Source organism: Notolabrus celidotus, chromosome 3, assembly GCF_009762535.1.
Source record: "Notolabrus celidotus isolate fNotCel1 chromosome 3, fNotCel1.pri, whole genome shotgun sequence".
NCBI lineage: Eukaryota > Metazoa > Chordata > Actinopteri > Labriformes > Labridae > Notolabrus > Notolabrus celidotus.
The window spans coordinates 29,374,123-29,398,886 of record NC_048274.1 but is presented as its reverse complement, the minus strand read 5'-3'; the positions used below and the strand labels follow the sequence as shown (position 1 = coordinate 29,398,886).

General features: G+C 39.3%; 1 protein-coding gene and 1 long non-coding RNA gene across 4 annotated transcripts in view; both read left to right on the top strand.

Moving 5' to 3' along the window:
- The window catches only part of hsd17b12b (hydroxysteroid (17-beta) dehydrogenase 12b), a 35,646-nt gene extending 28,715 nt beyond the window's left edge, over nucleotides 1-6,931 (top strand). The window contains exons 9-11 of one of the 2 annotated variants that reach the window (XM_034680452.1): nucleotides 283-348; nucleotides 571-720; nucleotides 4,957-6,931. In XM_034680452.1, the coding sequence (XP_034536343.1) occupies nucleotides 283-348; nucleotides 571-720; nucleotides 4,957-5,064 (324 nt within the window). In that variant the 3' untranslated portion in view covers nucleotides 5,065-6,931. Of the gene's footprint in view, nucleotides 1-282; nucleotides 349-570; nucleotides 731-4,956 lie in introns of both variants that reach the window. The other variant, XM_034680451.1, reaches the window with a different exon arrangement.
- Nucleotides 6,932-11,405: 4,474 nt separating this feature from the next.
- Nucleotides 11,406-24,764, top strand: part of LOC117810960 — a 135,313-nt gene continuing 121,954 nt past the window's right edge. For both annotated transcript variants that reach the window (XR_004630888.1, XR_004630889.1), the window contains exon 1: nucleotides 11,406-11,619. This is a non-coding gene — a long non-coding RNA (uncharacterized LOC117810960). The remainder of the gene's footprint in view (nucleotides 11,620-24,764) is intronic.

The window sequence follows — 24,764 nt, the reverse complement described above, 5'->3', positions numbered from 1 at the left end:
GCCTGCTGTTCACATTTTAACTGATTTATTTGCTGGTGTCTTCAGTACTGGGTTGTGTTTATGGACTACATTTTGAAGAGTATCTAAAATCCATCCAGGATGAATTTTTACTTTAATGCTTGGTTTAAGAATCCCCTCAGTTCATTATCAACGTCATTAACATATTGAAGGAACTTTGCTCTCCAGCTCATTTTGCACACATTTCTCTTTTTGGAAGTTGGTTGGCCTGGCCATATGTTTCTGAATGGAATTATAGTTTGAGGTTTACTTTTTCTTTGACAGGCCTTTGTGGACTACTTTTCAAGAGGACTTCAGGCTGAATACAAGAGCAAAGGAATCATCATCCAGGTGAAGCCCAAACCAACCCACGTTATTTTCCAACAAGCCCTCACGGTTTAATGTGGTTCAAAATGTATTGTTTCAAATGCAGTTTTGAGGAAAATTGAACGGGTGTTCAGGCCTCATCCCAGAGGGCCATGAATGTTGTCTCACTGCTGCCTATACTCCACCAAACAAACATCATATATTCATCTGCGTATTTATCCTGTTTCCTTGTTTTTTGTCCCCCAGAGTGTTCTGCCATTTTTTGTTGCAACCAAGCTGAGTAAAATCCGACGTGCGACACTGGACAAACCAAGTCCAGAGCGCTACGTTTCAGCTGAGCTCAACACCGTGGGGCTCCAGACCCAAACTAATGGCTATCTGCCCCATGCCATTATGGTAAGTCTGGGTAGGTAAAACATGGAGGAGTTGGAGTGTCAAAGAGTTCATTTTTCTCAAGATTCATGAAGCTGATGTTCATTTCTCTAAAAATGAACTTCCTCTGAAATGACTGCCAAATAGTCAGCTATTAACCCAATGAAGAGGAGCAGAGTTTGAAGAGAACATCAATCATCAAACAGCCTCGCTGTAGGAACATATTTTAGATTGAGTAACCAGCTTACATTGAAAATCCACTATGGTTTCCATTTACATAAAAAAATATGAATATCAACCTCACCTCTTAGAGCCTTTAATGTAATACCTGACGGTAACTTTCCATTTCTCACAATGCTTTGACTTGACGCTGCATTTAAATACGAGGACCATCACTGCTTTGTCGTGAGCACGTATACTCAACTGACATCTAAGAATGAGTCAATATCTGCTGTTAGTGCTTCTGTCAGCTGGAACCTGAAATCACGCTGCAGGCCAAATCTTGCCTCCACATATTGTTGGACAATAGAAATGCTGCTAGAGGAACTGGCTATCTGAATGGCTGTAAGTATAACAGGAGTATGTGAATGGGTTCACACTCTAACACCACTTGTTTCTCAGTAGAGGTGATACATCTGTTAACACTGCACAGTGGATTTAGTGGAAAGTCTGTATACAGGGACTTAAAACTAGCAGACATTTGCCTTAAACCAGTGAAAAGCATTTATGATATACAAGTTTAGAGTGTAATGGCAATTTCTTGTTCAGGTTATGATGTCAGCTTGATGGATGAAATAATCTTATGGAGAAACAAATGGTTGTCTTTAGTCGAGTCTTTATTATCAACACTCTTTGCAAAGAGGGAGAAAACAAGTGAACTTCTGTCAGTCGAAGTCAGATGTCTTCTGCCCCAAAATGTGAGCTCCAACAGCATATATCAGAAGAAAACAGGTGTGGTACATTGATAGGAAGCTCTCTCAAAACAGGGAATATTGTATGGTCTAACAATGATCATTGGCTAAGGAAAGGACCTATGAGAGCATAACAGGATATGAATGAAAGCTACATGCGAAAGCTAGGATGGGAGTACAGGAAACCTCCCGTCTGCGACCTTGGAGAAATCCACACCAGTTTCCATCAAACCTCCTGTCTGCGACCTTTTGGAGAAACTGCATCTGCTACAGTTTCTATCACTCTTACACAAACATGAGAAAACATCTAACTCGTTTATTTTCCACCACAAGAGTCTAACAGAGTATTAAGTATATGCTGAGTGATAACTGTTCATAACTCAGCTTATTTGGCTGTTTGACTGATTCTCAAGCCTCTGTGAGCATCTCATGACTCTGCGTGAGCATGGCAAATGTTATTTTGATTGACATCTGCCAGTTTTGTCTGCACAGAGTTGAAGTACAGCCTTAAGCAGTATGTTTTCATCATCCGTGTCAGATCCAGGAAGCAGAATTTCTGCCATTTAAAAATATTCATTGCCACTGTTGACTGAATGTGGGGTCAAAACTTATCTTGCACTTCACATCAAAGTTAACTTCTACTATAAGCATGCAATGTAAGCTGAGACCCAGGTGTTTGTTTTTAAAAGCTATGAATGCAATGCTAAGTGATGGAGTTGGCTGGTGCTATATTATCATGGAGATAAACTCCCCTGTCGACATTTAAATGCCAAATGAATGCCAAACACCTGAATGAGACTTTTTCATTATTGGAATGCACTTCCTGAATTGCCCAATTTAGTCCCAATATCAGTAGAATCTGTAAAGACTTTTGGATTTGGATTGAAACCACTGCGAAATCCAGGATGTAGGTTGCATGGATAGTTAAGATGCAATCTGTTTTTAGAGTCTGCAAGATGAAAAAGAGGTTTAACCTGTCTTCTTGCACGAGGATTTCTGTCCACAAAGTGCAGTTTCGGTGCAGCTGTGGAGGTCTTTCTCATTCCATCTGTTTTCCCCATGTGGAGTTTGAGATCCTGTTAGATACCAGTGCTGCAGTTGAGCGTAGCATTAGTAGTTATGAGGCTGACAGGACTTGCTCGGTTTACTTCCACCAGTCACTTGTTGTCTTGAATTTAGGTGTCTTTTCAATCAGACAGCACACCTCAACAGTAATTTACTTAATTGAACACCAAAACATTCTTTAAATACATCATTCTGACCCAATGAGGGGGAAAATTTGGTCCCTATCACTGTGCGTCCTAGCAGGAAAGTGGCAGCTTGCAATACAGAATAAATGGGGATGAATTTTCAATCAGGTTAGGTGGCATGCAGTGAGGACACATAACCATGATGAAGCTTAAGCTGAGTTGTAGTGCCATTGTTTCGGGGAAATGTGTCAGTCTGCATATTTACTGGTTCTTCTTTTATTGGTTGCTCCAGTATCTAGGACTCAGCCCACACATTGATGTAAAAACAGAAATATTAAAAGCATCTTCGGCAACATACACACCAAAAATGTTTACGTCAACATAAAAAAAACATTATTTATTGTCAGAAAGCTGTTGTGTATTTTGATTTCCAGTGGCTTTAAGCTCAGACATGGCATCCGAACAAAAACTCATCACGCTGTAAATTCACTTTGTAGCTTCCTACCAGCGCTCATCTCCATTCACTAAATTAATATTGTGTCAACTGTGTTGCTAAAGCATCTGTCACATGATAAACCTCCTCTGAAATAATGGAGTGGGATGCTCTGCTACCTTTCAGTATTGTCTGCATGCTATCACTGTAATTACTCCGAAATAAGCCAGTCTTCATTTATGCAGAGGTTATACAGAGCAGCAGTCATTTTCTCCCTCCAGCTCCTCCATGTTGTGTTCAGTGCTGTTGAACTATGTGACCTGCATATCAATGTTCATGTTTATTGACATACGTACAAATAGCAACACCATCTATTACACCGTAAAGGTGGTCGATACATCATAATCCAGCACAAGCAAAGCTTTGTTGATGCTATGCAGTCGACAGTTTTTGTGCAGAGAGGCTTCCACTTCACCAGCCGTGCGTTTCACTAAAGCACAAGCTGCAGACTGTTAGTGTGTGTTCTCTGATTATCTGATAATCTCCTTTTAGTGGTGCAGCACAGCTCTGCACAGCTCACAGTGATAATTGGGACTGCTGTAAAGCTGCTACCTCTTACATTTCCACAGACAACAATAGATGTGCTGTCATCTTTGCTGGAGTCGATTTTTTAATGTAGTTTTTGGGTTGCACAGTAAAGATGTCACCTTAAATGGCCTACAATGATACAAATAAATGGATATGGAAGAGAGGGATACTTCAGGTGTATAAAAAGCTCAAATGTTAAGCACATTTTAGTAGTGTGAAACATTTCAAATCTATTCTCCCTGCTGTTGGTCTGCTATGAACATGTCGTTAACCAACCAGGCAGCATAAACATTATAAGGGTCGGACACCTGCTATCTTTTATCACCCTTCAACCAGACAGGTGTGACCAAATGGCCAAGTCTGTACGGTCTATCAGACCTCTGACTGTACAACATTTAACCATTAATTCCATTCAAGATCCATAATCCTTTTCACTTTTGTTTTAATTATGTATCAATTTAGAAAATAACAAAAAGCACCCTCTGTGTGACTTCAATGGAGTGTGACAAGAGTACAATTAAGAGGAAATATATTGAAGATATGAATGTAATTGGACAGTAAGTCAATGAAAGCACCATTTATGATGCCTCATAAAACTGCTCTTTATTTAAAAAGAGAATTAAAAAACAGCGGGGGGGATTTCTTTAGCTGTTTGAACTGCCATACTCTTGTCTTGAAAGCCGTTAAGTTAAATCTGAGTTAATGAACATTGTGGGTGAAGCAGGAAAGACTTTATTGCTCTAATTTGAACTGCCTGCTTATGCACAATATCCCAAAAATTAGATGCAAATTTGTTAAAATTGTCCTTCAGGATAAGTTAACCATATCGTCCAACTGATGATATTACAAGTGTTTACTGAAAGCAAATTAGTGTATGCATTCTCCATGTAGATCAATGATATTTGGTTTGAGTAAAGCAGAAAATTACTGAGTTGGAAGTTTGTTGATCTCGAAATGTGCAAATAAGTTAGAGACTTGTGCAGAACTGGATGTGTGACATTAGAAAGCTACACGATTGTCTGAGTTTTCCTTTCATTTCTGTGCCACAGTTGTTGCTCCTGTGGGCTGGAAAATAATAATGAATGCTAATCAGTTATTTGTAAATGCCACCAGCTGACCATGTAATTTCCCTCTGTAGGGCTGGGTGACTACTGCTCTGCTCCCTGCCAAGATCCTCAACAGCTACGTGATGGGGATGGGTTTATCCCAGCGCGCTCGTCACCTCAAGAAGCAGAAGCAGGGATAGATGGATGTGCAGCAGCAGACAGAGGAGGGGGGGACCAGCTGTGTTAATGACTCGTCGGCCTATCATCATCATCACGGACCAAGAGGAGGAAGTGTGACAGTTTCTGGGCAACCTCCCCCTTTATGCTCCCAGTCATAGATGAGGCGATGCTGGCCCCAGTTGCTGCCACATGTTTTCCTTCTAAAACAGTTGTGTGAAAAATATTGAACAAAGTGGTGGTCCTCGTTGAGTGATCAGCTTTAATGAGTGGAACACTAACATGGAGGCTAAAAAACAATTTCCAAAACTGTCCATCTGTCTGCAAAACATGATAGAAAATGAAGCCTACACGGTGATGGCTAAAGATAAGCAGGATGTTAGCATCTGTTTGTTTGTTTGATTGAGCCTCCTGTGATTATGTGAATTAGCTTTTGGCTATGTGTGCTGGCTTAAAGCTATTTAGTAGAACACTGTAGGTGGTACTTACCAACTGCTAACAATTTCTGGAGCACTTAAACAATGTCTCACTCGCTGTGTGTTTCAATTTTGTTTTTCAACATTTTACAGCAGGAATTTCACAGCACTCAGATTTACACCGTTCTTCTTGGGAACCAACTTAAAACCATTACCAATCTCTTGTTTGCCTTTTTTAATGTAATACTTTTTGACAGTATTGAAGTGGTTGTCAAAGGAACCACCTGCATAATTGATCTTAACTAAATTTATTCTGTACAAAATAAAGGAAAGTGTCTCTAATTGAGGAAAATTCAAACAATGTTGTTGGATGAAAATTGAACGTTGTTTTGGTCGCATGCAAAATAGATCCACAAATTCATGGAGACAATCTGTGTTACACTCTGGAATGATTTTCAGTCTTTAAATTTTCAGTAAAACTGCATGAAATACACTACCAGCCACAAGTTTGGACACACCTTCTCAATGTTTTCTATGTATTTTAATTATTTTCGACATTGTAGATTAATACTGAAGATATCAAAACTATGAAATAATCTGGTTTTGCCATAATCTGGATTACAACAGTAGTCAAATAAGGCTATCCATTGTGTGCTAACCCTACCTCTGAACAACACAACTGATGGTCTCAAACACATTAAGAAGGCAAGTCATTCTACAAATGAACTCTTGACAAGGCTCATGTTAATTAGAAACCATTACAGGAGACCACTTCATGAAGCAGACTGAGAGAATACCAAGAGTGTGCAAAGCTGTCATGAAGGAAAAAGAGGGCTACTTTACAGAATCTAAAATATAAAACATTCTGCTTTGTTTAACACTTTTTTGTTCATTAAACAATTCCATAAATGTTCTTTCATAGTTTTGATGTCTTCAGTATTAACCCAGTACAGTGTTTAAAATAAATAAAATAAATAAAAGCCGTTGAATGAGAAGGTGTTTCCAAACTTTTGACTGGTAGTGTACATTTAATCCCAGGTATACATGTAAACAGTCAGTCTCATGTACGTAAATTATTTGCATTTGTATTACTGGATTTACTTAAATGTCGCACCAAACCAATGAAGTTTTGTAACATCTGTGATACTTTGAATTGTTGACTTTCTCTGTGTGCGTGTGTGTGTTGAATCGTTGTGTCGTTCGTTAAGTATGTTCGTCTCGTTTCATCAGCTTTAAGTTCTGCTGTTTCCCTCTAAATGGAAACTTTGTACTTGACATTTCAGTCATACTAACCGTTAGGGTGAAGGGGACCAGCATCAGTTTTTAAGGCTGGTGATTTTCTCAAGGGTAATGGTATTAGATATTTGTCTGGGGTGAGAGCAGAGCGAACCAGAACCATTAGTATACAGACTTTAGAAAACTACTTTGCATTTGTCCTTGCAGCCATCAATAAATATCAGTTTCAATAACTTCATCCTCTCATATGTGTGTTCTGACTTCTTGTGCCTGGTTTCACCTTTAATGTCACTTGTGTTTTAAATCACATGAGAGTAAGATGTAAAGCATTAGAAGAGACTTATTTCTGCCCAAATCTACTGAAAGGTCTCAACAAGAGCAAATCTGCTAATTATTTCTAAAATGTCCTTCAATTCATGTCCCTAAATCTCAGGTTATACCTCTGTCTGACACCGTTACACAGTCATTCACATTCACGGTAAGGAGTCCACATACCCTTCTGTGTGATGGAAATGCTGAATACATTGCCATACTGTATGCGACATCCTTTTACAACTTATTTATCAGCTCACATTACTCTCCTGACTGAGTTACCATCATTCGTCATTTTCACAGTCCATACAAATGTGTTGCTTTTTCACAGTCCTGCCTCTTCCCTCCCAAACATCACTGTCCGGTTCCCATGCCAACAGTTTCTGGGAGATTTTTCCGGTGGACTGGTATGGAGGCTGCGGAAATGTGTCATCGCCCATGATGTAGGAGGGGAGAGTGTGTGGAGGGATGCCCAAAGGAAGAAACGAGTGGGCTGCAGAGATGTATATATATGAAGAGGAGCTCAGTGGAGATCACAGTCCACTGCTTGCTCAGACTCAAACACACACTTTGACTTTACTGAAGAGTTTCAGAGAGAAGAGAAAAAGAGAAACGGGATCTCTAAATCATCGCTCATCAAGCAGAACCATCAGGACTGATCATCAAACTCCTTTGACCATTTTAGACGAGCATCTTTTGCATATTTGTGGTCACTTTTTGGGACAGCTGATCGGCTATCAGTAATCCTAAATCCACAGTCCTCTAGAGCATCTCTGTCTCCAGCTCCTCGTTCTCATATTTGGGCCACCGTTGATCATGGCGACCAGCTTGGACACGCTCCCTGCCCATCTGCTGCCTTTGGTGATGGAGGAGTTCCCCCAGTCTCTGGCCACAGCTTGTGTCTGCAGGGCCGGACAACGCGAGCCCCGCCTCCGCTGCGTACAGTGTGGCATCATCGAGGAGGAGGAAGAGAACTGCTCCACCCTGGAGGAGGACCAGGCCCAGCGGTCCTTCTTGCAGACCGTGGAGAGCTTGAGGAGGAGCACCAGATGAGCTCCTCCTGAGGAATATTCAGCATGAAAACTGTGACGTGTTTGACCTATTTGGCTTCCCTGCAACCAGTTTGGGTACCAACAGATGTCGTCAGTATTACGGATGCAGACTGTGCTGACCTTAATGCTTCTGATGGTGGTGATATTCTGGTAGAAGTGTGGCTACTGATGGACACCATATATTATATGGTAATGGATGAGACTGCACTGACTTTAAGACATTAAAGTCTGTGATGGAGTGAAAATGCTTGCAAAAAAAGAGCTAATTTGCATATCTGATCTATATTTTTGAAGTAAATGTTCTTTGTTGTGATTTTCTGCAAAGCACTGCTCTCAACCTGTGAGATTGTTATTTTAATTACATGTCTGACTTTTTGTTATTTTCCTTTATTTTGAAAGCTTTAAGATTCTAAATTTCAATACAATTCTAATGTTCAAATGTTTACTTTGTGGTTGTTTTCTCTGTTATCAAGTTGAATTTCTGTTTAAAATGTTGTCAACAAGTTAATAAATTATTTTGCCATAACATGTTGTATTATTTTGCTTCAAATCTTACAGTAGACACCGTGTGCAGAGGAAATGATGGTTTATATAAGGCCATCAGAGTCTTTCAGGCCCCTCCATGTGGTGGCACTATTGATACACTTTTTTGAGCTAAATAGCACAAACTACACTCTTCAACACAACAGTCCCCTCTCTATATCCAGCATATAACTACACACTAACATCTGCAATCTGTGATTTACCCTCATGTAATCCAGCCAGGAATTTATTGTACATCTGATTGTTTTCAAAAGAAAAACATAAATATACAGTCATGCATCATGAGCCCACAACGCAAGACTGAAACACATTCATCCTCCAGCTGTCATGCAAGTGCCCTCCTTTGGCTTTGCAATTAAAAAACAAAATTTCCCCTTTTACCTGTGTGGATTCTGTTAAGCCTCCTATTTTCCCACCACAAAAACAATCCTCCTGTGACCAATTCATTCCCACCATGTATACTCTCATTGTGGTGGATTTTTCACAGTCAAGCTCTACCTTTGTATCATCTTTGCACAGCCGAGAATGCGATATGATTCTGTTTAAAAGGCAAAAAACAAACCATTTTGAGGCAGCCATTACAGGATGAATGAGCAGTTGTTTGAATCATGGGTATATTGGACTGCAATTCCTCAAAAACATTTCTCAATTTTCAGAAAATAGCAAAAAATATTGTTGAAAAATGCGCTCTGCAGATGTCTGCTCTATAAACAAATTGAATTACAGACGCTGTACCAGCTGCAGTCTGTTTAATTTTTGGCTGTTCTGTAAATATGAGCTGCTTTGTGAGAGAGCCTTTTTCTAAAAATGTGCATACTTGGAAATGGCTCTTTTACTTCAGTTTTCCTGCTCAGCTAATTCAGTGATGTGGTGTTAAAGTCACAGGCTGCCAAAGCTTTGTGTGGTCCAACACTTTCCAGTCCACCAATACTTTCATTTACTCAAACCTAATTCAATCTGTGTGAACTGAAAACCACTTCTTTATTTAAATATAATCTTTCAGATTAGTTTTGTTTCATGTCTCCCTGACTGAAACACAAAGCCCGAAGATTTCACCATTACTGGCACTAGATGTAAAGCAATAACCTCAAGTAACCCCTGACTGTCACTTTAAATAAATATATGTCAACATATTTTCTATTTATGCTCCTAAATCTGCTGGAGTGTGTACGAGGGCAGGTCTCCAGTCTCTTTTTGGCCTGCACAAACAGACAGCCACACTTAAACTGGCATCTATAGGCAATTTAGAATTGCTGACCTGTATACATTTATTTGGCCTGTGGGAGAAGGAAGCCCACGCAAAATGTTAGGAGAACATGCAAACTCTGCACTGCAAGGCGTTTTCTTTTAAATTCAGAACACCCTTGTAGGTAACAGAACTTATATGGATTTTATTGAGGCATTTCTCAAAAAGGATCTTTCAGTGTCCTTATGTGTCCTGTACCTGAACTTCCTGCCCTAGATCAGGGTGCTGTGGGAAGGCTGCCAAGTCCTGCTGCTTAATTAAGAATGTGCTGTTTCAAACAGGCCTTTCTGTAAATACGCAAGCTGCTGTAGTTTAACATTCTCTAAAATGACTGGTCATCAAAAATAGCACGGATGAGGAGCAGAAACAAAAGCTACAAACTGTTGGCTGTTTTATGACCTTTGCCTCCAGCTCATTGTGCTGTGTGGACAATTTAGTTCTCTATCAGAAAGGTTAGGTTACCATACTGTTATGTGAGCCAAAACAATTGAGATAAATAAACATGGAATAATTAATATTGTGTGTTATGTGTGATTAAAGTAAATAGTTATAAATCACACATTTGAAACAAATAGAGATGATTTACAAAGCATGAGCATTAATACACAACACGCATTAAAACAGTGTTTGAGCTTTTATAGGCCTAAAATGTAGCTAAGTAAAGTTTTTAATAGCCATTTTATTTCATTTTATTTGAATTCTTCTAATTACTATTATTATTATTATTATTATTATTATTATTATTATTATTATTATTATTATTATTGTATTTTCAACCATATAAGTACAATTGTTGTATTCCCTTGTCCCCAATGAAGGATCAATAAAGTATATCTAATATTATCTTATCTTATCTAATCTAATCTTAACTCTGGGTAAACTAGTTATGATCATCTGATTGAACTGAGATCTGTAGAAAACAACAGAGTATCCTTAAGTTGAGTAGATACAATGTACGGAGGCATGTCTAATACCTTATCTATTTTTTTATTATCATTATATTGCTCAATAATTCCATGAACTACAATTTCTGCTAAAATGAAGGTTTATGCATGTTTCGAGTACTGTAACTCAGGGGTTCCCAAACCTTTCAGCCTGCGACTCCAAAAATATAATTGCCAAAGACTTGCGACCCCCACTGTCCCTCGAAGTGATTTAATGTGGCTTCATTTAGCTGGTGTGCAGAAAATGAGCCTACCTATATGAGCATGTGGTGGTGTTTCCTGTGCTGTTATGAATTAACCTACTGATACTGATGCTTTTGATAATGAACTGTTCACTAACCCTAAACTTAGGAGTCATCTGGCAAAAAGAAAGGCAGAAAACTCATTACATTTTCTATTTTCAAGGTTTTATTTAAAGTTTAGCTATTGTTTTTGTCAATATTTTTTACTACAATGTGTAAAATGTACTATTTTTAGATAACTTAAAAAATAAACATTCTGGAAGACATCTTACGACCCCCCATTTGTGTCTTGCGACCCTCCCAGGGGGTCCCGACCCACACTTTGGGCACCCTGCTCTAACTTACTAATGGAGCACCATTGGGCCACCTGCTGTTCACAAACAACAAATCAAACGCACCCTTTCTAACAGGGCGGGCCTTTAAATGTCTGCTCTGTTAGGCCATGCTCGTGATAGCCTACCTGTGGCTTTAATGGACAGTCCCACCTTTGAAGAGGTTTCCATGCAGAACTATCGGAGTTTACAACATCTGCAACTTTTCAAATGGAGCTATTCGCTTGTGCTGTGGAGTTTGCGTGAATGCACGAGGTAAGGTTCCGTTGTTGTGTTAATGCTGCTTGTGTTTATGTTCTTGGTACCTTAATCAAGAACCACCAGTGTCGTTTGCTCGCTTGCTAGTTTGCTGCTACCCTGCTTGCCACCCTTTTGTGTTGTGTGTTGTTTTTTTAATGTGCACATGTATGCTGTAATGTTTTGGTTTATATGACTGGCTGATGAAAAACAAATGCATATGTAAGAAATAGCGCTAGTTTATGGTTAATTGTACATTTGCACCAGAGAAACATGGCTGCTGCTGCTGTTTTTTCAAGTTTGTCTTGTGTGTAGAAAAACGAATACAGCTTATTTGGCCTACTTCAGGGATATAAATAACAGTTGTCTTGGCTGCAGTGTTATTTTATTATTTCCTTCATGAGAAGAATGTCCTTTTGTCACAAATGAAGTGGTCAGATTAACTTTCTCCATACACTCGTCATACACTCCTCTTCTTATCATAATTGCATCTAAACTGCTGAGCTCCTGTTTAACACTGCTGCGTCAGTCAGCTGCTCTCATTGTCAACCTTATTTCCAAGTCCTGATGGTCATCTGCAGCTTATCTCTGTATTGAATATGAAGAGATTGTCCCTCCGCTTCACGCCTGAGGTCTTGTGGCTTTAATATGTATAAGTTCATAATTACCTCCTGCATAGAAGCCTGCTGCATATCCGGTGCTTTGCCTGGTTATCCATCTCACTGCAATACAAAAAGTACATTTCCCTCATGGTGTCTTAGATCTAGTTGAAGGTGCACTTATGATCAATTTTACTTGATGACTGTCTTAAAAAGTCCTCTCACAACTTAAAAACATTTCCTCTGCTGTGTAAAGGAGCACCTTGCCTGAAGGTAAATGAAAATGTGTATTTTTTCTGACACTAATAGGAGGGCTATTTATTTCAGGAGAGGCTGAGAAAGCTGCAGGAAACTGTTCTTAAAATGGAAGAAAGCACACCTGCTTGGTGAGAGGGAAGGATAATCTTGTGGAAAAGTCTTAATTAATTAATTTGTTGTGAAATTGTTGAATACAGTTGCTAATCTAGTTTAGTTAAGCTTCATTCTCTTGATATTTGGTTGGTAATTTTATTCAAAAAGTATCAATTTCATCTTTTTGGGAGGCAAAACAAAATCATACATTTCCTCATTAATTAGTCTTTGTTTTTAGAATTAATTAATCTGCTTATTTTCTGTTTTAATGGATAGATTGTTTTGTTAGAAATACTAATCACTATTTTTTTTTAGCTAAAAGGGGCATCATTAAGTTATTTATTTTGTCAAACCAAAAGTCTAAAACCCAAGACATTAAATTGCAAAATGACAAAAGGTAGCAAATCCGGACTTTAAGAAGCTGAAACAGAAAAAGTTTGATCATTTTGCATGGAAACAGTTGATCAATCATTGAAATATTTTGCAGTTTAATGCTTGTTTAGTGGTTTTCTAGATGGATTGATTAAAAGTGCAGCTCATCTTGAAATATAAATTTGTTGTTTATTATACCCAGAAAAAAAAATCACCCCCCTTTTTCAAATTTCAAGAAGCAAAATTTACTTTAGCAAGTTTGTGCAGTGGTGTTTACTCATCTCAGCTCTACTCTGTTGCCACTGCTGCTTCCTTGAAGCATTTCATAAACCCCACCTTCACCCCAGCGTCCACCTGTAGGCTCTGAGTCTGAGTTCCCCTGGGGGGAGTTTATTATCGTCACTCCCCAGTTGCTGCTGAGCTGATGCTGGTGTTTGCTTGTGGGGAATGACAGGTCTGACAACAAATATCATCTTTGAACATGTTCTTTATTCCTGAATTAAATCTGTCGTAGCAGAGTTTGCAGCCTTAAAGTTGACCTTTCAAAGCCAGTCTGAAGCATGATTGATTTAAACAGCTGTAGAAACAAGCACTGAGCTTCTGATGAAAGCAGGTCATTCTGATGATTTCCTGACCAATGCAGCAGAACTTAAAGGTGGCAGCTCACCAGAGGACAGGTAATATTTTCACTACTGTCCTCAGAAGATAGTTTTGCATTTTTTGATCATTTTGAAATAAACTGACCATTGAAGTTATGTTTATCAGAATGTAGTGTGAATTATTACCTATTTGAAACTGCAGATAATGCTCCTAAAGAAAAAGTAAGCTATCAAAATCACTCGTACTGATGATGATCCAGTTGGTTTATGCAATATTGGATTTTCTAGCATATGGGTTGAACAACACTGTCATGAAAATGTGCAATAAATGTTGCATGGACTTGGCAGACTTAACTTTTATTAATTATTCACATAGTTCAACTAACTGAATGTGCATTTGTGTGGACAGTACGAATGCAACAACACAGTTCAATACGTACACTCCCAGTCAAAAGTTTGGAAACACCTTTTCACTCAAGGGTTTGTAATTATTTTAATTATTTGTAACAATGTAGATTAATACCAAAGACATCAAAACTGTGTAAGAACATATAGTTTTGATGTCTTCAGTATTAACCTACAATGTTGAAAATAATTAAAATGAATAAAAACCATTGAATGAGAAGGTGTTTCCAAACTTTTGACTGGTAGTGTACGTCAGATTGTTGGTCATGGTTTCTGGTTTTGTTTGGTTCTGATGGCCAGGGCTGCTGGTGCTTTTTTTTTGGTATTTCATTCTTTGGCATATTAGGTAAATTTTATAGGAACCCTAATCCTAAGGGGTTAATGACAAATAAACCAGTACAAAACAGTACAGTAGCAAAACGGAAAAGAAACGCAATTCACAATGCATACTCACTTTGGATGCCAAACCAAACACTTCAATATGACATTGAGAATTGTGGCGTCCCTAGAGGACAGTGGTGCTAGAAATATTTAATAATGCAACTTCATGAAAAAGACATGCAGCACCTTCAACAGCTTACAGGTTCATAGAAAAACATCTGTAAATTATTAAGGTAATATTGTTGATATCTCTCACCTGTGTCAACCAGCCCCGTACCGATCCTACTGACCCCCAAAACTCAGCATTGATAAACCAGATTTAGGTATTAATATTTTTATAGATGTAATACGAAAGAAAGCAACGCGAGTCTCACAAAAAAAACAATGTAAATCTTAACACTTGGAATCTCATAATTTACAATATCACCATGAAAAATATGCAATACTTTCTGTACGACCTGTTTTTCCCTTAACACCTCTTGTTTCTTTGTTTTAAGGGAACTTGTGGTTACGTGGTCGCCATGAACCACATCTCACTTCCCTGTCTAATATCTGTCTCCTCATATGAGTGTTTCTCCTATCATTTGTGTCCTGACACAGTTGTGAGGAAAAACACAAGTGCTGAATTGATTTGCGCTGTAGCTGACACATGTGGTGTATCTTTAAGAGGATGAGGAGCCTAAAAAGAGACAAACAAACACTGAGGATACTTGGGCATTATGGGCACCGATCCTCATTACCCAGCCATAGCCTGCTCACTGAGCACATGTACGTACATGATTGGACTTGCCCTTCCATTTCACTTGCCACGCTGCAAATCGCTGCCACGTTGGCGGGTTCACTTGGTTTGGGCCACGGCATGCTATTAGGGGGTTATTTGTATAATTTACCACTTCTAATTCCATGGCTCAGCCATATTGGCAGGAACATTCAAGACTAAATTGAGTGTGAAGATTGAGAGGAATTAATGTCTGCTGGACTGTGAGCTGAATGCGTGCCTTCAGTGGGCCCTCGGCCACCACAAGGACAAGAGTGTGAGCAGGATTTGTACGTTAAAGGTTGACTTAGCAAAGTCAATAATTGAGCTACTCTGTGGGACTTTGTCTGCCCCAAAGCAATCAGCCATTCTTTTTTGTTGGATGTGAGGAGAGCGGCAAGCAATCAAACAGGACTATAAGGCTTGTAAGTGGAACGAAAACAAAAACTGAAAAGGAATTTATTTTCAAAGGATGTTTAAACAATGTTTCAGACTTCTGAAAACACGCCTTTCTGCTCGTGGTCAGATAGAACCAGGAAATGCTTTATTTTTCTGTTCTTGAATCAAGCAGTCCTTTTTAATTTATCTTGTAATTATTAAATTCAAAGTTTAAAGAACACAGTCAGGGTTTTCTGAGACTACAATATAACAGCTTAATTTCAACAAATCATCCCACTTTTAGTTACTAATAAAGGATGAGAACAGATTGTTTATTAGCAAAAACTTTATTACATTTCCAAATGAAGTCACCAGAGTTGTCTCATTAAACCTGATGAATGAGCTAATTTCATTTTAAAGGGCAGTCCTCCATACTCAAAGCATTTTCTGACTCATTTCTGATGGCAAAAAAGAAACATGTCTCACGAAATGTATAAGCTTCAGGGTAAACAGGCAGAGATTATAGCTGACAGAGCAAAGGCTATATGCATTTAAGGAGTGAATAGACTGTTTAGACCATAATCTTGAAACTAAATTGGTCATGAGACTGCATGAGTCAGGATCTGTGTGATTCAGCTCAGCGGGGGACATTGATTGAGAAGAGATTTTACTAGCAAGACAAAAGGATCAGTCGGTCACAGCCAGGCAGAGATGAGAGAGGAAAAAGTCACTGCTGCAGTGACGGTCTGACACCAGGCTGGAGTTACTTTGATAAGAGAGTCTGCATTGACTTTAAATGAGTTTTAGGTTGGATATAGCATAGCTGGATTTATATCTGTGCCTCTGTGTTTGCATCAGTGACTGTGATCGGACAGAGTTAATGATATGGAGATTAACTTGGTGAAGGCTGTGATTCAGAACACACCAATGTCCTGCTGTTTGTGTGATGTGAACTCATTAACTGTATGTATAATGATGGCCCAGCATGGATTCACTGTGAGTGTATGGAGCTTAAATGGTTGGTGGGAATAAATGACTTGAACATTTTTTTTTAATTACCATAATTTTAATACCTGCTGATAACTATTGATAAAACTATGACTTATATGTTTAGCACATCATTAAGGGAACATATGACAGGCACCACAGTTGGCTTCGAGTCTCACCAGTGGGATTAGATTTGGCTGTTCAGAAAGAAGATACAGCTATTGGCTGGAGAATTTACTGTTGTCAATTGACGCAGAACCTATGGCAGGGGCGATGGTGATAAGGGGAGGGCTGTTGTAAATATTTAAATTCAGTACCCTATCTGTAATATGCAGGCGGCAACCTCCGGCTGCGAGAACTGAAGCCAAAGCAGAAGTGTTAAAAGCTGCAGTTCATCGAGTGTCCGCTTGAGGCCAGCTCCAGAACTTCTGGGAACCACATACACATTCATTCAAAGAAGTCGATCTTTACAGCCGAAATAAACATGTTTACAGCCTGGTACAAAAGACGAGTGTAGTCTGGATAGCTCATTTCTTGATCGGCACACACTCTACGCGGGTGGATTTTTTAACGCAGCAGTTTCGAAGATATTAAGATTACAAGTTTTCCAATGAGAGGCACAGCTGACTTGAATGACAGGCAGGAACATTGTAGCTGTTAGTGATGAGGCTCAAAGCCCGCCTCTTTACCTCACACTAGCTCGATAGACCATCGGCTTCAAAACATCACTTTCGAACAGATGGGTGACGTCACAGATACTACATCCATTTATTATATAGTCTATTGGTAACATGTTGTATCATCTATCTATCAGTTATATTATTGAGTTAGTCTATATCTTATTTGTACTTCTCTATGATCTGTGACTCAGCCGCAGAAACATTTCCTAATAACACACCTTGCTTTTTTTTCAACACAGTATCACAGCAGGTGAGCTGTGTATGAACAAGACCTGTTAATGATGTTATGAAAACTAAGAGACCTCTGAATGACATCAGCAGCACCCAGCTGCACATAACCTTTTAAACAGTGGTATGGGAAGCTTCATATTAACATTAGAGATCACACCTCAATCAATGCATTAGCAGGAGGGTCGTACTGAAGGACCTCTCTGTCTCTTTGATCACCTGTAGAGCATGCATCAGGTTATCAGACCCCAGGTGCACAGAGTGATGAGACAGAGAGATCTCTGATTCATTGATTGTTGATGTCAATTTTATATGGATAAGAAAAAAGAATTTATATGTGGTCGGTGAATATAATTGGGCCGCCAGAAATATACTCATGCAGCCTGCACAGATATTGTCACTGATGTTATCTTTTGCTTTGAAGAGAAATTAACCTCTGGATTATTCAATCCTCCATTAAAACCTCTTGAATAATGAAAAGTAAAGGAACTCTAACAATCCAGAGCAACTTAGAAATAAGCTTAGATATCACTGGCAGTAGCTAACTTTGGTTCATATTTTGTTTGGTTTTATCCAGTTATATATTTGGCATTTTCACCTTTTATTGATAGGACAGCTGAAGAGAGACAGGAAATGTGGGGAGTAGAGAGAGGCGGAAGAAATGCAGCAAAGGGCTGTTACCTGGTGCCGAACCGGCGACGGCTGCAACGAGGACCACAGCCTCTGTACATGGGGCGCACGCTTAAACCGCTAGTTCAATGGCACCCCAAAATTGTTTTAATCACTGCTTTTTTTTGAGAGAGAGAGGAAAATACTGTACCTAGAAATAATCCCACTTCTTGTAAAAGCCCAATGACTGATGTATGCTGGTGACTTTAAGTTTACAGCCTGCTATGACATAGGTCCTGGTTTTCTAATTGTACAATAATGAAGCCTCCACAACTAAAGTACAAAGTGTCAAAATGCAAGTTACCTGGTGTCACCTTAATTAATGAAATGAGCTGTATATCTAAAGGGAAGGCAGACACATGATGCTGCTATCTTCACTGAGATTATCAAAATGATTAGAATATCCTGTGACCAGGTGATCAAAAACTGTAAACCCAAAGACTGAAGCATTAACAGACCAGATGATCCACTTTGCTCTTTATTTTGTCAGAGAGAAAATGTCTGTTTAAAGTGTTATTCTATATTTTTGTGTGGAAGAAGTTTAAATCTAATAGCAGGTACTTTTCTATAGTTACCCATAATGAATGAAAGTGACTGTTGCATATCAAGTGTGCTGAGCCTTGTTCATTGAATTCCTGTGAGAAATTGAAGTGAGAAATAGATTGCAAACATTCCCATTACCTCTGCTCACAGCCAGCTTTGTAAATAAAAAATCTTTACAGCTTCAATGTGATGACAGTGCTTTATCAATGAAAAAGTGCTGTGCCTAAATGACCGAAAGGACTTTTATTCATGTTCCACTGTCCTCTTTTGCCTTGCTGGATTTAACAGTGTTTTGCTGTATGAGATTTATTTGGATTAACTGTAAGTATTTGTATTTGCATGTGGTCATCCTATTAAAACAACAGAGGTGATCCTTCTTGTAGCTCGTGACTATGAAGTAGTAGTGTATGTGTGGTGGTAGGAAAACACTTATTAGTAAAACATTTAACGCAGAAAACAATGCTATTCATGTAGAAAAGGTTTGATTATATGGTTTGTCCAATAGAGCATGCTCCAACTCCTGAGTTCAAATCACTATCAGCACTGTCTGCAGAACAGGTAGCAGAGTATCAGAACAGACAGAAGTCTGTCAATTCATCAATCTTTATTTAACAAGGGCAGATTCATAATGATTGTCACTTGACAAAAAAGAGCAGGTCTAGACTGTACTCTGTTATGTGATTAACAGAGACTAGGGGTGCAACGGATCAAAAAACTCACAGTTCGGATCGCATCACGGATTTGAGTCACGGATCGGATCATTTTTTTTGGATCAGCAAAAAAAAAGAAGACAAGACAAATACAACTTTGTCCTCCATTTATTTTGTAAAACACTTGTAATCTTTAAACTAAATGACCCTCTGCTCCTCCATGCCCGCCCAGATCAGATTACCATGTAAGGCAGGTGGATTCTCAAGGTCATGGCAAAGTAATCGCTGCACTGGTGAATACACTTGCACTATACATATGCTGTCATACTACCAAACTGTAACTAACTATGTACCTTTACATCTTGTTTACATCCTCTGGCAGCTTTAACAACCTTCGCTTCTATTAGAGATGGGTCTTTCTGTTCATTGCAGGTAACAAATTGTATTTTAGAACCCAAAATCTGAGCTTCTGGCAAAGTGACCATTGAGCCATTGATGCTGATCAACCTTGTTTTACCCTCCAAGATAAATGGTGGTCATTATGTGCAATGCAGTAATAAAAGCCTTGATTATTACAATTTTGCAGTTTGAGTTCAACCTTTTTTTTTATTCCTTTATGCCTCCACCTGGGTCCACTTCAACTTTCTGCATTTTTGATCAGATTTACTGTTTAAAAGACCTCCCTAGTTATGCTATCACACTTCAACTACACCTTCTTTCCTTCAAAGTGATTTTTTTAAGCATCATCAAAGTAGATTTTGTTCGAAAGAGATGTTGCAACAAATAGCAATCTCATTCTGTTTGAGTGGTTTGTGTGCCACAGTGTCTCTAAAAGCAGTATTGCTGCGAGCACAAGCACCTGAATTGGCCACCCGAGGCAAAGTGGTCTCAGCTCATTGGCTGGACAAATGATAATTCACAAAGTGCCCTTTGATTAGTTTTAAACATTTGGAGTTGGGACACTCGGTCTCTGTTCTATTTGACCTGAAAACAAAATGAGAACATACATCATTTGGCATCGCCTTTCTAAACAACCCATATGTGCATCTTCTGTTCTGTTGCCCCAGTCAGCAGGAAGTCTGTTTCTGTCACTGCTCTCCAAAACTAATGTTAAGTCATATGACCCCTTTGTATTTGAGTGAACATTTGTTGCAACACTAAGAACCAAGCTAAGGACAATAAAACTTTGTATGTTGGATGAATAAGTGTCTTGTATTGGGTCATAAAGGTCAGATCCCCAGACATGGTAAGAACTAGGCGTTCCTCCATGTTGTGTTGGCAGATCTGTCTGGTCCCATCAGGCAAAAAGCTCAGTGAACAGAAAGGTATGCCCACATAACCGAGCAAGTGGTGCATGTTGTAAAAGTGGTTGTGTGGCAGTGATAATATCAATTTTGCTTCTGCCTGTATTCTGTCTTCTGCCTGTCTTTACTAGATAGACGCATAGCTATTTTTATCAGGTGTATGTAGTTTTGTTGGCGTTGGAACACAACAAAAGCTGTTCTTTTGTACAATTGTATATATTACAACACAGTGAGATGTATGAATATTTCCTCCCCTGTATGATTGTAGTGATTACATAAAGATATCCTGCAGAGTCCATAGTTGTCCGCCTGGCGATCTGATATGAATCACAACATGCCCAAGCTCTGCGCCTGGCAAGAGACCGCACAACAGCTATTTATTTTCCTTCTCTCATTTGGTAACAGAGATAATCTGCATAAATTCAACATATCTCTGTGTGTAAAAAGTAAATGATGACAGTCAGAACAGCAGAATAGCTGCTCGTGTTTACACAATTAAGCTCGGAGTCATTACTCCTGGAATATACCATCCTCGTTTGGTACTCATATGAAGCATTTTTTGTTTTGACAGGATCACTTCATGTTTTCTGTCATGTTGTCATATTATATTAGGGATGGGCCATGATTTTTGAATATGCGTTCACTTTGTAAAAATAAAAGAGTTACTTTGAATATTTTCTCATTTTAAAAGTACAATTTTTCATCGTTTTGACCGGTGCCTGGTTGTAATCAAGCGGCAACCTCCGGTCTCAAACTATGAAGCACATGCGAAAGTGTTATAAACTGCAATTCATTGAGAATCCGCTTGAGGCTGGCTGCAGAAACACCAGAAACCTCATACACACCAATTCAAAAGAGACGATATTTGCAGCAATAATTAAAAAAACGGCTTCGGTCTACGTACCTTATTTCTCTATCGGCACACACTGTACATGGGATGAATTTTTTTCTAACGCGAGGGTTCAGAAGATATTAAGATTACGAGTTTTTGCCCAAATAAGGACATGACTGACTTGATTGACAGGTGGAACACATAGCTGTTGGCTAGGAGGCTCAAACCCCGCCTCTTTACGCCACACTCTTTCAGCATTTCCAATATGGCTCCCACCGACAATTGGCTTCAAAGCAGTGCTCAGGAACAGATAGGTTACGTCCATAGACTGTAAATAAAAATGGACAGCGTTGCTCCACCTCTTCCCGTTGTACGGTTCGGAAGCCAAAAAATCCCTCTCCTGGGCGCAGCCAATGTGCAGCCAGAGCCTGCGAAGCCACTGTAAGGAGCTCCGCCTTACAGCGTAACGTCACAAGATGCTGTGTGTCCTTTGAAGTTTCCCTCTACGGCGGCTGTGAATCAAAACAAACCCGGAAGTAAAACCCCGTTTTTTAAACTCTAATAACTAACGAAAAAGAAACTTTTCAGAAAAAAAAGGCCTTGGACACAAAACAATCAAATACTAACTACATATCACCACAGCATACGGATGTGAGAAACATTTGTACGACGTGTATTTATTTTTTAAAGTTTGACTGCAGCCCCATTCAAATGAATGGGGGAGACAGATTTTTTTACCTATACTGCAGCCAGCCACCAGGGGGCAGACACTCTGCTGAAAGCTTCACTTCCAGCCGAGCGAGATGCGCCCCTTGTTACGTCACAGATACTACGTCCATTATTTATAGTCTATGGTTATAATACGGTATTCCCACCAGACGGTGGCTATAGAGCGTCCTAAAGCTTAAAGAAGAAGAAGAATGCTAACTGCATTAAATAGCAAAAGACGAAGAAAACATCAGCAACAGTTGCAGCGATTTTTTCTGAATCTCACACTACTACGCACATATTTTCAGAGACTGAGCATGGCTGTAAAATGTAAACACACGCCATGTCGCGTCACAGAAACGGCAACATAACGATTGAGACAGACGCTGTCAGTGCCCGCTACTAGCAGCACCTCGTCCTGCTGCTGGTTAACGTGACTGCCACACAAACAGGCTGTTAATGGGACAGGTGTGTGCATGTGTGTGTGTGTGTGGGGGAGGGGGGAATGATTATTCCAATAATCGTCGAATAGATGCCATTGATTTTCAAATAGTAGTTTGGCTTGAAATGCCCATCCCTGTATTATATCCCAAGTTTATACAACAAATAACTAGAATACAATCTCCTGCAGGGCGATTATATTCTATTTTAATAAAATTCTGTTAATAACGACTACTTTTGCAACTTTGAAAAACTATTATACAGAGTGATCCCGACTCTGGGCTGTCATTTATATCAGTACCATCATTATATAACCATTTTGAATGGGATGTTTGTGTGTTAATGTGTTTAGCATCGTCTTAATAGTTTCCTGTCGGCAAACACGGTTCTTTATTAATAATGAGAGGAAGTGTAAATGTTGTTGCTTTCACATTTACAGTAAAGAGTATAACAGGTCTTTGTATGTGTCACAACAGTCTATTCATGAGAGTCTGTGTTTCTGAGAGTTCTGTTTCAAGGTGATTAGAATAATACCTACAAAGAACTTATAGTGATACCGTGATCATACAAGAGCAGTAAACAAACTGTAATGCCATTCAAATTGGACTCTCTCCAGTCGTCAGGCTTGTCCCTTAAGAGGAGCGTTGGTGGTGATGGACAAAAGCCACTGTTTTGTTTTTTCCTCTTTGCTCTTCCTTTCTGTTATTTCAGCTGTGGTGACAAATAACCCATTCTTCTTTACACATTTCAACTAGGGAATGTAAATGTTGTTCTCCTATCACATCCACACAGTGCACAGCTATTGTATCTCATCAGTCTCAGTGAGCCCAGATGTATAGGCGTCCTTTGCCTCCACACTCTCTGGTGCTGAGCCTTGATTATCAGACCAAATGTTGGGTGAATTGAGATTTTGTAAATTGACTTCTAGGGCTTTTGGCCTGATTGGGTTTTTATTATGTCTGGAAATGCTTTGATGAGCAAAGATAACAGACACATTTATGTTCATGCTGATCAAACAGCAGCGTAGCACGTCAGGGAGAGGCTAATACCCAGCATAGCTCCCCCTGCAGGCCTGAGACATAGAACCTTTGAATTGAAAGCTGTGTCCTCAAACCAAAAGTCTTCCCCTACTTCTGTTTTGACTTTCTTTTTGCTTTAGAGGATTTATTCCACTCAGACATGGCACAAGACATGTTTTATTTAACAAAGTGGACTTTTGTATTAGATTAGATGACCAATTTGAATGATGCCGCACTGGCACAGTCATAGCGGTGTCATTTAGTCTGAATTACAATGCAGTGATGTTGACAAAAGCCATTTTACAAGGTCACTTGTCAAAAGGGATTTAAAGGAAACTCAAAGTGATAGATTGACCTCCTGGTGTAGGAAATGAAAGGGAGGGAGAGAGAGGAGGAGAGACATGCATTGCTTTCCCTTTCTGCCTTTTCAGTAAACAATAGAGGCAGAGTTGAAATGATCAGTGTATTATTAGGTATTTGTTAACTGACAGAAAACATATCAGCTATTGTATATGGTACTCATTATGCAAACACCAATGTCAAACCTTAGTACTAACCTTTGTGGGATTTGCTGCCATTGAAGTGATCATAAACTGCACATCTTTGGATTAGTGGAATTAGCATAAATGCCTTAAAGGCCCTGGGAACTCATATCAACAAAAATGTTCTACCTATGATATTTCATACCTTATATAAATACTAAAGCCTCAGGTCCACAGGATGTTTGGTGTTATGTTACCGCTGCGCTACGCACTGCGCAGCCAATACGTTCCCATTCTAGTTGCTGCAAGAGATAAGCTTCAAGTCCATTTTCAACGGAGCCCGCGCCCAGCACGCGTCAATATGCACAGAAGACAACGACTTGGACAGGAAGTCAGGCACAAGAATCGCAACATCCGCCAATCTCAAAATAAAACACAATATACGGACTCCCGACCATTTAAAGATCGTTTAGATCAGAAATACTCATTGATTATGGATGTAAGCTACAGTCACATATCTGTGATCTAGGTCGACTACAACTGTGTCAGAAGGTAACAGGACAACAAAATAGAGCCAGATTATTATTATTAAACTCATCCAAACCTGCAAAAACGAAACTTAACAGTTCTGCAGCATACTCCGTGATGATAGAAGCACAAAAGTAATGGAATACTATCCAAATGAGCAGACATTCAACCACAGAAAGGCTCTGTGACCTGTTGTTTGTATGTGGTTCATTCTATGCAGGACCCAGTTGATCCTGCCTGCTCTGAGCCG